At 38.0% G+C, this 13313-nt stretch overlaps 1 protein-coding gene across 4 annotated transcripts in view; it reads left to right on the top strand.

Annotated features, from left to right (window-relative positions):
• Positions 1–13313, top strand: part of ArfGAP3 (ADP-ribosylation factor GTPase activating protein 3) — a 61549-nt gene that overhangs the window by 30302 nt on the left and 17934 nt on the right. For 3 of the 4 annotated variants that reach the window (XM_068381945.1, XM_068381942.1, XM_068381943.1), the window contains 3 exons: positions 2496–2636; positions 3434–3577; positions 3936–3962. In XM_068381945.1, coding sequence (XP_068238046.1) covers positions 2496–2636; positions 3434–3577; positions 3936–3962 — 312 coding nt within the window. The remainder of the gene's footprint in view (positions 1–2495; positions 2637–3433; positions 3578–3935; positions 3963–13313) is intronic. The other variant, XM_068381944.1, reaches the window with a different exon arrangement.

Genomic DNA, 13313 nt, shown 5'->3' with positions numbered 1-13313 from the left:
GACATATGATGAAATCTTGCTGTATACTGTACTATATTGGAGACAAAATATGAAGGGTTACATAAAATAATGTGAGCTTATATGGAACAACACTTGATACAGCTTATCACATGCTGTAGGAGACTGAAGTATGTGATGATTGAAGTGATGTCTAGTAGCTACTCTACAATGAAAGATTTACTTCTCAGTTCTATGCTATCATGGGGAGGTTTCCAACTTCCTGGGTTCCAGATTAATGAGGTCATATACTTATACTATACTTTGTATTGCCATATTGCCCGGCAAAACTTTTCTTTGGCATACCAGTAAGTATCGGTACTTGTTTCTGCAATTGTGATTTGATTTCTAAGGCAGAGTAGTAGTTAGGAAAGCTTTCTCTTTAGCTTCTCTTCAATATTCTTATGTGTTTTAGTATACATTTTTTCCTGAATATATTTTTGAGGCTATTCTAAGGTGACTGTACCCTTTCAAAATGACAAATCTCGGCTAATATTTGCTATTGATAATTAGTGATAAAAGCAAGTGCGATGGTTTCTCTTAACTGAAGTACAAGTAAAATTTCAGTAAAATAACAAGCGGTTGCTAAAGGTAACGGGTTTAGCAACGGGTGCATGTTTACAGTGCAAAATTAAAAGTTTGATGATTTGTGAGGGGGTGGGGGTTATGCTATTTTATGGTTAATGTAAACAAAGTGATAGCAAAATACAGCTATCATATTAACAATTCGGAAGTTTAAAAGTCTCAACAATGCCGGAAGTAACTTTTTTTTTATTGTGTAGTTAGCTATTTTCGGTGGGCTACCATAATTATTCCCGAAATAAAGGAGTCACTGGATTATTCATTGCCAGATCATCAATTATCATTATTATTATTATCATCATCATCATTATCTAAGCTACAACCCCAATTGGAAAAGCAGGATGCTATAAGCCCAAGAGCTCCAACAGGGAGAAATACTCCAATAAGGAAAGGAAATAAATAAACTTAAAGAGAAGTAGTGAACATTTAAAATCTTTTAAGAACAGTAACAAATGGGTCTTTCATATATATGTATGTTACGCAAAATGTGGATAATTGCCAAATGTGTACATTTTGCAATTAATTTTGCCTAATGTGTAAAATTTGCAGCGCTTGGTGCCTGCAAATTGTACACAATAGGCAAAATTAATTGCAAAATGTACACATTTGGCAATTGTCCACATTTTGCATAACATTTACACTATAAAAACTTCAGAGAAACAAGATGAAGTGAAATAAGATAGAATAGTGTGCCTAAGTGTACCCTCATGCAAGAGAACTCTACCCCAAGATAGGGAAAGACCATGGTACAGACGCTATGGCACTGCCTAAGACTAGAGAACAATGGATTGGTTTTGTAGTGTCCTTCTCTTAGAAGAGTTGCTTACCATAGCTAGAGAGTCTCTTCTACCCTTACCGGAGGAAAGTAGCCACTGAACAACTACAGTGCAGTAGTTAACTCCTTGAGCAAAAGAATTATTTGGTAATCGCACTTCTGTCAGGTGTATGAGAACAGGGGAGAATGTGAAACGAATATGCCAGACTATTGAGTGTATGTGTAGGCAAAGGAAAAATGAGTCGTAACCAGAGAGAGGGATCCAATCTAGTACTGTCTAGCCAGTCAAAGGACCCAATAACTCTCATGTGGTAGTATCTCAACGGGTGGCAGGTGCCCTTTGTTAACCTACTGCCTGTATTTGATTTTTTTTGAGGAAATAGTTAACTCTTAAGTTCTTAACATCTTATGCTCGACAATGTTATCGTTGTAAAGTATTGTAATGCAGACGATACTTTATAGTAAACCACATGACATTGCAATTTTTAAATGAATGATCAGAAGACTATATTTTGAAACTTGGCCATTTAAACTGTGAGGCTTGTTGACATATTATCTGATATATATCTTAAAGCAGCAACTTGATGTTAGCCATGATAAAATGTGTCAGCTGGTTAAACATTTATTAAATGAGTTGATTCAGTTGTGTTGAAGATTTGGCACAACTACTTGAAATGAGATCCTGAGTAAAGTTTTAAAACTTTGCAGTGTAAATTCATGATAATACCAGAACCTTTTGTAAGGGGCGTGTAAAATCGAGTACTAAATTAACCCTAAGAAAACGGTGCAAGAAATATAATGAGCTTTATAATAAACATATTCCAAGGAGCTGATCTAGGTTTGTATTCAACCGAGTGACTTTTATCTGTTGGTTTTTATTCACATTGTAGTCAGTGGGTTAATGATTTTGGCTTTCTTTTACTTATTTGCATGTTCCTAAGTTTTTCACATGATCAGATTAACTTTGCAAAATATTTATCTTTATCCAAATCTGCCTAACATCTAAAGGTTTTGCAGTGTTTTATTTTTTGTACAGAATAATTAAAATTTAACCATATATATATACACATAGGTAAGTGTTATTTTTGCAACTTTATTAACTCATCAATTGATGTAAGCTTATTGAAGTGGTTTTCCTCAGGTTAATATTGAAGTCGGAAATGTAGATACAGCAGCTACGGAAGAAAAGAAGGAAGTGGATTTCTTTGAGGAGCATGTTAATAATGCCGCACCTGCTTCCCCAGACCCAGTGCTATCCCCACCCCAGTTTATCATTGCAAAGGTACCGCTGGATTTGGATTATTTATAGTTTTAGTGGTAGTATTTATCCATTTGTATTAAAGATTTGTACATCCCATAAGTATAAAACTTACCGTAGTTATAATTCAAAATTGTGTATTATTGCCTTCGAATCTGAATTTTCTGTATGCCTGCTTTGTGTATTGAAATAAATTAATATATCATACCAGATTGATAAATGTAAGAAATTAGTTATTAATAAAACTGAACATTCACAATCAACGTTCACCAAGGAACAATACAAGTTTATTATTGCAAAGGTACCGGTGGTTTTGGATTATTTAAAGTTTTAGCAGTAATATTTATCCATTTGTATCAAGAGATTTGTACATCCCATAAGTATTATTGAAACTGATCTTCATTGATTTTGCAAAAAAAATATGAAAACTTTGTTTTGATTTAAACCAGAGTTTTAACAATAATGTTTATATGTATTTGGGAATTGTACATTCCACAAGCATTATTAACAGATATTTATTGATCAAACAAAGAAAAATTTTTTTTTTTTTTATTTTATCCAGAAAGTTTCACTTCATCCAGTATCAGATGTTGGTGTTTTTAATTATCAGATTACCTGATTGTCTTCGATTTGTCTGTATGACATAACCATATATACATAAAAATTTCATAAATAATATAATGTAAGGTTAGGTTTAGATATGGTTAGATTTTTACAATTATAGAAAGCCTCATAGAAAAAGCTTAGAGTATCTACTTTTTAAAAGGTTTGAAAAGTATGATTAATACCTTTATGAGTGTCGCTTACTTTTTGTCCTGCAGAATGCCAATTTAAGCAATGGTGCTGATGAAGACGGACAAGCTCCAAATGTTGAGGCTGCTCTTAATATGTCAGCCAATGAAGCTCAAAAATTGGCAAACCAGCCTCGCAAGTCCACAATTGGACAACGGAAGCCAGCCTCAAAAGTAAGTGGTACTGTACCTGTAGTTGCAGTTTTGTTCATGAATTTTTTTATTTCCCTTTTTGGTTAGTTGTTAATTTGGTTCATTATTAGTGTTAATTATTTAGTGTTTTTTTATTCTTATAGTTTTATTACTTTAAAATTGCTTTTGCTATACTATAGTCACTGAATATTTCTTGCTTCTCCTTTTAATCTTCTGTATTCATTTAATGATAGTTGAAAAAATTCTCCTTAGTAATTTAAAGCAGCAGCAGTTTTGCTAATTTTATTTCTTTTATATTTAAAATGTTTCATTTTAGTCACTACTGAATTGTCACTCTTCATGATTCACAATCTAATTGCATTATTTCATACATGTCCAGGTAGAGAGCTGTGGTTCTACTTTAAAGGTAGCTCGATCTTGGCTATTGCATGTTGGGATTTTTTGGGGAGTGTGACACGTGATGAATTTCTTTCCAAACGGTGCTTCTTTCACAGTTGGTGTCAAATTCTACTCTTGTAAACTGGTCAACCTTGGCTATCACTGTTCTGTCGTTTCAAATACAGTGGCACCTCAATCTAACAGACAGCTTGGTTTATAGGCTCGTTATAAGAAAGGGTTGACTTGTAGCCTACTCAACACTCCATTGCTGTTCATAGCTATTTTCCTCATTCACTTTAATTAATATTATATTAAATTTCAAAGACTTATCGGTAAAATAAATTGCTTCTAATGTGGTATATTTGAGATTAGTATGTTTTCCCACAAAATTATCACCAAGGGTATGGTGATATATCATCGATGCGTTATGAAAATATATCGGAGACAGAATGAAATAATTTTTGTGTTTAAATGTCATTAGTGACTAATATTTAATGGAAGTTTATTTCTTTACTAGACTGGATGTAGATTTACTTATAAACACTGATGGAAGTCTGTTTAAGGATAGCATATTTCCTTAATTAACTGGATGCTGTTTGAGAATATTTTTTTATTGGAGTAGAACAACAAGAGATCACAGTGTCAAACACCTTTATGATCACACCAGTAGGAAGATAGATAGCAATCCTAGTGTCTAGGAGGGATGACTGGCCAAATGAAAAAAAACATTCTTATGGACTTAGTAGTACTGTATTAATTCCTTGGTCCCCTTAGTATGCTATACTGTTTCAAGTTGTTAAACGCACATTAATCCTTTTTATTATTTTGTTTTCATCTTGCATATATATGCTTAGTACATTATTTGTCGTATTGGTTAGAGCTCCCTATATATGCTTAGTAAATTATTTGTCACATTGGTTTGAGTTCCTTTTAGTTTAACTTAGAGAGTACTTAGGGTTATAGATTTCAATGTACACTTAACATTCATTAATTATTTGCTAATCTAAACACGAGAGTAATTATATTTAATTTGGCTACAAATATTTGGTCTTTGGAACATTTCCTTGCAAAATAAACTTGGTATGATGCCTTGTTTATAAAAATTAATTTTTCAAAAGTAAATTCAGCAATTGCTTTCGGTACATGACAGTATCTTAACTGCTGCAAATTAGAGTTTTAATATACAAGAAGAAAAATGGAAATGCTCTTTATGTAACCAACATAACTTAGAATTTAGAACATATGTTACAAGATTAAAAAAGGATGGCATCTTGACTTTAAAAGGAAAATACTTTATGCAGTATATAATTAAATTAATCAAGAACAGTCAATGCTCTGCATTTTGTAACTTTTAAGAATCTGTAGCACAAAAAACTACTCTTTTGTACGGTACTTTTAAAATCAGGGTTACATTATACAGAGCGCAACAGCGTTTACAACACAATTGATATATGTAAATGAACTATGGAAAGGGAATACAAGGTGAAAGGAGAGCATTTATGATGGGGCAGTCATCCAGGAAAGTAAATAACCAATTCTTGCATATTTAATCTGGCTTTCAATGACTACATTCTCCTCCTCATCCAATATGGTTTGCATATTTCTCAGAATATTCTAATAGGCATGAAATACGATTATTTGATTCCACAATCCTGTGAGTTGATGTCTGTTAAGTTGAGGTGCCACAAAATTCTTCTTCTATATTTTCTTCCTTAAAACTTTTCTTATTTTGTTAAAATCTTATTATGAAGTTATTTAAAATTATTTACACCCTGTTCTCATTAAGAGATTTGTCCACTGTTTAGACTTCTTGATTTATTTATTCAGTTGATTGCAGATATAATAGGCATCCTTGAATTCCGTGAACTGGTATGCCGTAATAATTTATTGTTGAATTTCTGACCCCTGGAAAATTTTTGGAATTGATAGTAGTGTTGAACATGTTAGGCTTGAATAATATTTATATTCTTAGCATAGAGCACAATGTAATTGCAGAGTTTATTTTTATGTAGCTGCTAATAGCAATTTTAGCCTTAAAAGTTTACTAGTTTGTTACAAGTTACAACAAAGTAACAGCTACCAATATGGGGAATTGTCAGACTAATGCATAGCTGGTGACTGCAATTTTAGCCTTTAAAGTTTATTAGTGTGGTACGAGTTACAGTAAAGTAACAGCTACCAATACGGGCAATTGTCAGAATAATGCAAATTGCCTTCTAAACAATATACAAGTAGACACAAGAATTGTGAATATAATGGAAATGTTTCAGTGTAAATTTAATGACGGTAGTTTAAGACAATGAATGCTTCATATGAATTTGTTAGAGAGTGAGTAATGAAATAAGTACATTGCTTATTTTTATGTGAAACAGGACTAAAAGCAGTGAGTAGTGCAAATTGATATAGGTGAACAATGGTCACAGTAGATACTGCCTTAGGAGTAAGTTTGGTAAAGGCATATATTCTTATTTTATGGTAGTTTTAGTATATTTACTTCTTTTATTACGTTAATTTCAAGGTCCGTGGATGTGCATGTAGGGTGGAGTTTCCGCCAAGTCAGCAGGAGGTTTCTGTTGTCTTGGTGATAGAAATTAGTGTGGCTATGAGTCACGAAGACCACAAATATGAGCTGATTTAATTGACAGGGTTTTTAAAAAAAGAAATTACATTAAAGAACTTGATACATTTTTATGTTAAGTTTAGATCGTAATTTTTTATTCAAACTTTCTTCCTGAATGGGGTTTGATACCAGATTCATGCTTTTAATATTGACTTATACTATATATCTGGCAAACATCACCATTAAGCACAATGATTTTGGTTTTTATGCACACTTTGGTTGAGATTTGTGTATGAATACTTATTAGTAGGGCTTTCTTGTTATTCTTTATTCCTGTTTTAAATATGTTTATATCAGAACATTTAATATATTGTTTGAGCACCAAATTGCTTTAGTTGCACAGTTTATTTCAGTACAGTAACTACGCTTATATTACAAAATATTTAACCTTTTTACCCCCAAAGGACGTACTGGTACGTTTCACAAAAGCCATCCCTTTACCCCCATAAACGTACCGGTACGTCCTTGCAAAAAAATGCTATAAAAATTATTTTTTTCATATTTTTGATAATTTTTTGAAAAAATTCAGGCATTTTCCAAGAGAATGAGACCAACCTGACCTCTCTATGACAAAAATTAAGGCTGTTAGAGCAATTTAAAGAAAATATACTGCAAAATGTCCTGGGAAAAAATAATCCCCTGGGGGTTAAGGGTTGGAAATTTCCAAATAGGCTGGGGGTTAAAGGGTTAAGTAATTGTGTTTTGCTTTGCCATTACTGTACTGTACTTGAAATTTCAAATTTATAGAAGAAAAGACTTTGAAATACTGTGAAGGTGAGAAACAGTTCATTTCTTCACTCTGCTAGTGAGCTCATGCTGTACTCGACTATTAATCGGACATAGTCCGACATCAGGTGCATCAGATTGGACTTAGTTTATATCAGTGTGGCTATTAAACATAGATTCTGTAGTTTAACCATAGGAAGAGAACTGGTGTTTATCTTAAGCAGTGTTTCTTAATTACATTATGATGAAGTATAGTACTTCAGTTTTACAAGATTGTGTGAGGGAAGGAAACATTATGAATGTTAGAGTTGATGATGAATGAAAACTTAGATGAATAACTAATTAGCTTAACCCTTTTACCCCCAGGCTCTTTGGAAATTTCCAACCCTTAACCCCCAAGGGGTTATTTTTTCCCCAGCACATTTTGCAGTATATATTTTTAAATATTTAACTTAGCCGGTGAATATATAATAGCTGCAACTCTGCGGCTCGACAGAAAACACACTCAAAAAACTCGTGAGCGATCGCTATGAAGGTTGCGGGTGTGCCCACCAGCGCCAACTGTCGGCCAGATACCACTCTTGTATGTAAACAAAACCTTCAATTCTTCTCTGTCGACGTTGACGACAAGACGTATTCATACTCGCTGTAGAACCTGGAGTTTTCTTAACATATTTGGTGAAGTACTTCATTTTGGTTTGAGCTTTCGCTACAGGTGTTTTATCTTCAACTTAAATCTTGAACTCGTTTTTGGATAGATTTAATTTTTGATGACTTTGGATTGTTTTTTGGACTTTCCTTGACTTTTAAATGGCCGACCCTTCCCTCAGTACGGAAGTGTGTTTAGGCTTTTAGCAATTATCTTATCACGTTATAAATTAATTATAGATTTTCCTCTATATATTTTATATCTCAACCGCCTTTTTTAGGCCTCTTCGATTAGCTTTCCATTTATAATAAACATCAAAATAAATTTTAATGATTTGTTTATTTGCGACCTTTCCTGAGAGTAGGCGGTCCTAACTTGGAAACCGAAGTTAAACAACGTTGAGCCCTTTCAATCGTAAATAGCTTTTAAAGAGCTAATGATTTAAAACTTATTAAATGAATATTTTTTTAATAGATATTTTATGAAAGATTTTCTTTGAATAGTCTTCGTACTGTTTCAAAGATGAACTAACGTTTAGTTTATTTATGCTACGTGCGCTCTATTGTTACGATAGAGAGAGAGAATCACGGTTTCACTTTGCGGAGAGAGTAAATCGATTCTGACGTTTTGTTCATTCTTCTTTCAAAGCTTAAATGTTTTAAATTCTATTTTAAAGGAACTTTTTAATTGAAAAACCTTTCAGTTTTTTTCCTTTGGTCAAATAACCTGTTTTTTTGACGAAACGTAAGTGGGCTCTTCTCTTAGGTGCGAAATCAAGAGAGAGAGAGAGAGAGAGATAGAGACGGAGGGAGAGAGAGAGAGGAGAGAAAACGTTCCGATCTTTATCTCGTCCCAAGCGGGTAACGTTGTTCTCGAGTTACTCTCGTCCCTAGTCTCTGTACGGGGAGAAAGGATAAAACGTTTTTAGTTTTTTATTCTCGTCCCAAGGCAATGTACGGTGAGAGATTGAAAACGTAGTTTTGAATGAACTAGTGTTTAGTCTCTTCCCCAGCCACTGATTTTTTTATCTTAAAATATGTTTACTGTTTTTTGCTGGTATTAATGTGCTTACATTATACGACTGATTTCGCAATTACAACCTTTTGATGAGGGTAGAATTGCGTGCTTCAGGTAGAAATCAGTTTTATTCATACCTAATGTGAATTGTTAAAAAATTCGATTTCAGTGAAATAAGTGCTAAACAGAAAATCGTAGTGATAAAGTGATATTGCGCAAAGTGTTATCAGTGTTGCGACCGAGGGTTCGTCTGTTCGTGCCTGTCGTTCGCCTAGTCCGGGACCTCTTGCAAGCTCCCAAGCCCAGGGGAGAAGTAATGTCGTACGACTTATGGGTTCGAGAGGCCTTGATCAGCGAACAGACGTTCCCTCTATGGTATCGGGTGTATCTTACCAAGATCACCCCTACCATAAGGCGAGAGAGACGATTTTCTCCTCGTCATCCGAAGGCTTTTCGCATAAGAAACCGTGGAACAAGGTTTCGAGGCCCTTTAAGCGAAAGTCAGTCCTTTCAGGACAGGTCCAGCGTCCTGGTTTTAACCATTAGGACAGCTCTGACCCTATGCAGTCATCGGAAGACTGCTCGCCGCCTAACAAAAGCGTAACACAGACTCCGAGAGTCTTTTTGTAGGCAAGGTTTTGCGGTCACAGACGTTACCCTCGTCTCTTACCGCAACCATTCCCGTTGATCCTAAATGGGTTGTACGGCAAGACATGCAGAATAAGCTTGCCTCCCTTATGGAAGACTATTCTGCCGATAAGTCCGTTGAGCCTAGCCGTTTATCTCATCGAGATCCTGGCCTTCAGCCACCCTAACGTTCCTTTGTGCGTCCTGTTGACGTTGGCGTAGCCAAGTCACGTCAGTCAGGTTGTTTAGAACCACACTCGATGCGGTCTCGTGTGGATTTTCAGCCACATTTGGACGTTAGGCCACTTGCTGATGCTCCTGTTGACGTTCAGGACGTTCGCTAACAATCGGAGTTGACTTGTTTTGACGCTGAGCGTCAACCTCCGCATTCTAGAGTTGTTTTGACTGCTCAGTCTAGGCGGTCAAAGCAGTCTCGAGTGGACGCTGTGCGTCCTCACGCACCTGTTGTTGTTGACAGTTCACAGACTGTCAAGCAGTTACATGACGTTGCGTCCTGGTCTCACGCACCTGTTGTTGTTGACAGTTCACAGACTGTCAAGCAGTTACATGACGTTGCGTCCTGGTCCGCTACTAATGCACCAGTGCGTGTGGACTCTGCTTGTAAAGCATTGCCACCAGGGTAGGTCTCTCCCTTGCTTGAGACTCGGCTATTATCGGACAAGGTTCCTTCAGATGAGGAAGTTGCTGTTCCCCCTCCTACTGATATTCCCTTGAGGACTCTGTCAGACGGAGAGGAGCCTAAAGCTGCTTAGCCCTCTATGGACTTTAAATAAATCATGCTGATTTTTAAGGATCTTTGTCCGGATCTTTTTGTAACTGCTGCTCCTCGTTCGCCTAAACGTCAGAGCTTACACTAGGCCTAGCTACTTCGAAGCCGTTGTTTTATAAGCTAGTGCTCTCTCGCTCTTCCAAGAGAGCTTTACGTTTGCTAGGCGACTGGTTTATCACCAGGAGGAGTTTGGGGGAGACAGCCTTTGCTTTCCCTTCTTTTAAACTGGCTTATAGAGCGAGAGTCTGATATGACACGAGAGAAGTTCTCGGCTTGGGAGTTCCTGCCTCTGCCCAGATAGACTTCTCAAACCTCATAGACTCTCCCTGGCGCTTGGCCATGAGACGCTCCAAGATTTTACAGGTCGACTTCACAGTTATTTTCGAGCCTTTGAAGTTTTGCTGTACAATTATGTCATGCATAAACAAGGCTTTCATGGATGGCTCCAATGATCTGACAGCCACGTTCTCTGCAGGAACAAGTCCCTCAGGGATGGCTCCATGATTTGGCAGCCATGTTCACGGCAGGAGTACGTAAGAGGTAAGTGCGCTCAATGTGTTCATTGTCAAGACAAACTTCACGATGAAGTCTACCAGGCTGTCTTGACAGCATTTATGGAAGGCGACTGGATGGTCTCTCTCGACCTTCAGGAGGCATACTTCCACATTCCTATACACCCGGATTCCCAACCGTTTCTGAGGTTTGTTTACAGGAATGTGGGGTACCAGTTTCGAGCCCTGTGCTTTGGCCTCAGTCCTGCGCCTCTCGTGTTTACGAGGCTCATGAGGAATGTGGCAAAATCCCTCCATCTATCAGGGATCCGAGCCTCCCTGTACTTGGACGACTGGCTTCTCAGAGCATCGTCCAGTCTTCACTGTCTGCAGGATCTACATTGGACGTTGAGTCTGGCCAGGGAGTTGGGACTTTTGGTCAACCTAAAAGTCCCAACTGATCCCATCCCAGATTATTCTATATTTGGGGATGGAGATTCGCAGTCAAGCCCTGCTCGAAGTCCAACTAATGCTGAAACGAAACGTTTATTCAGTCAGGAGTTGGAACAGTCTCGTAGGGACTCTCTCATCCCTGGAGCAGTTTGTCTCACTAGGGAGACTACACCTTCTGCCTCTCCGGTTCCATCTAGCCTTTCACTGGAACTAGGACAAGACATTAGAGACGGTATCATTCCCAGTCTCCGAACCAGTAAAGGCATGCCTGAAATGGTGGGACAGCAATATCAGTCTGAGAGAGGGACTATCCCTAGCAGTCAAGAACCCAAACCACGTGTTGTCCTCAGACGCGTCGGATTTGGGTTTGGGGTGCGACCCTTGACGGTCGGGAATGCTCGGGTCTGTGGACCTCAAGTCAGAAGAGCATGCACATCAACGGCAAGGAGCTATTAGCAGTCCACTTGGCCTTGATGATATTAGAAGGCTTCTTCGAAACTTAGTGGTAGAGGCAACTCAGACAACACCACAACTTTGGCGTACATCTCCAAGCAAGGAGGCACACACTCCATCACGCTGCTCGAGATCGCAAGGGACCTTCTCTTATGGTCAAGAATTCGAGGCATCTCCCTGTTGACTAGATTCATCCAGGGGGACTTGAACGTCTTGGCAGACTGTCTCAGTCGGAGGGGTCAGGTGATCCCCACGGAATGGACCCTCCACAATGACGTGGGCAAGAGTCTTTGGGCTACTTGGGGTCAACCCACCATAGACCTCTTTGCCTCCTCGTTGACCAAAAGGTTACCAATCTATTGCTCTCCAGTCCTAGATACAGAAGCAATCTACATAGACGCGTTTCTACTGGATTGGTCTTTTCTGGACTTATATGCATTCCCACCATTCAAGATAGTCAACAAGGTACTGCAGAAGTTCGCCTCTCACGAAGGGACAAGGTTGACGTTGGTTGCTACCCTCTGGCCCGCGAGAGAGTGGTGCACCGAGGTACTTCAATGGCTGGTAGACTTTCCAAGAAGTCTTCCTCTAACGGTAGATCTGTTACGTCAGCCCCACGTAAAGAATGTCCATCAAAGCCTCCCCGCTCTTCGTCTGACTTCCTTCAGACTATCGAAAGACTCTCAAGAGCTAGAGGTTTTTCGAAGGAGGCAGCCAGTGCGATTGCAAGAGCTAGGAGAGCTTCTACCATTAGAGTATACCAAGTCGAAGTGGGAAGTCTTTCGAGACTGGTGCAAGTCAGCATCTGTGTCCTCGTCCAGTACCTCTGTAGCCCAAATCGCAGATTTTCTTTTACATCTGAGAAAGGTTCACTCCCTTTCAGCTCCCACGATTAAGGGCTACAGGAGCATGTTGGCTTCGGTCTTTCGACATAGAGGCTTAGATCTTTCCAACAATAAAGATCTCCAAGATCTCCTTAAGTCTTTCGAGACCTCTAAGGAACGTCGTTTGGCAACTCCTGGATGGAACTTAGACGTGGTCCTAAGGTTCCTCATGTCAGACAGGTTTGAGCCATTACATTCAGCCTCCCTGAAGGATCTCACCCTCAAGACACTTTTCCTAGTGTGCTTGGCTTCGGCTAAAAGGGTCAATGAACTTCATGCCTTCAGTAAGAACATCGGCTTTTCTACAGAAAAAAGCCACTGGTTCACTTCAACTTGGTTTCCTGGCCAAAAATGAACTGCCTTCTCGTCCTTGGCCTAAATCTTTTGATATTCCTTGCTTATCAGAGATCGTAGGCAACGAACTGGAAAGAGTATTATGTCCTGTTAGAGCTCTTAAGTTCGATTTAGCTCGTACTAAGTCATTACGAGGGAAATCTGAGGCATTATGGTGCTCAGTTAAGAAACCTTCATTGCCTATGTCAAAGAATGCTTTGTCATATTTTATCAGATTTTTTTAATACGAGAAGCTCATTCTCACTTGAATGAGAAAGACCGATGTTTGCTTAAGGTTAAGACGCACGAAGTTAGAGATATAGCAACCTCCGTGGC

The sequence above is a fragment of the Palaemon carinicauda genome, chromosome 10 (assembly GCF_036898095.1).
Source record: "Palaemon carinicauda isolate YSFRI2023 chromosome 10, ASM3689809v2, whole genome shotgun sequence".
In the NCBI taxonomy this organism is placed as follows: domain Eukaryota; kingdom Metazoa; phylum Arthropoda; class Malacostraca; order Decapoda; family Palaemonidae; genus Palaemon; species Palaemon carinicauda.
The sequence above is the reverse complement of the archived record's forward strand: the minus strand, read 5'-3'. Positions and strand labels throughout refer to the sequence as shown.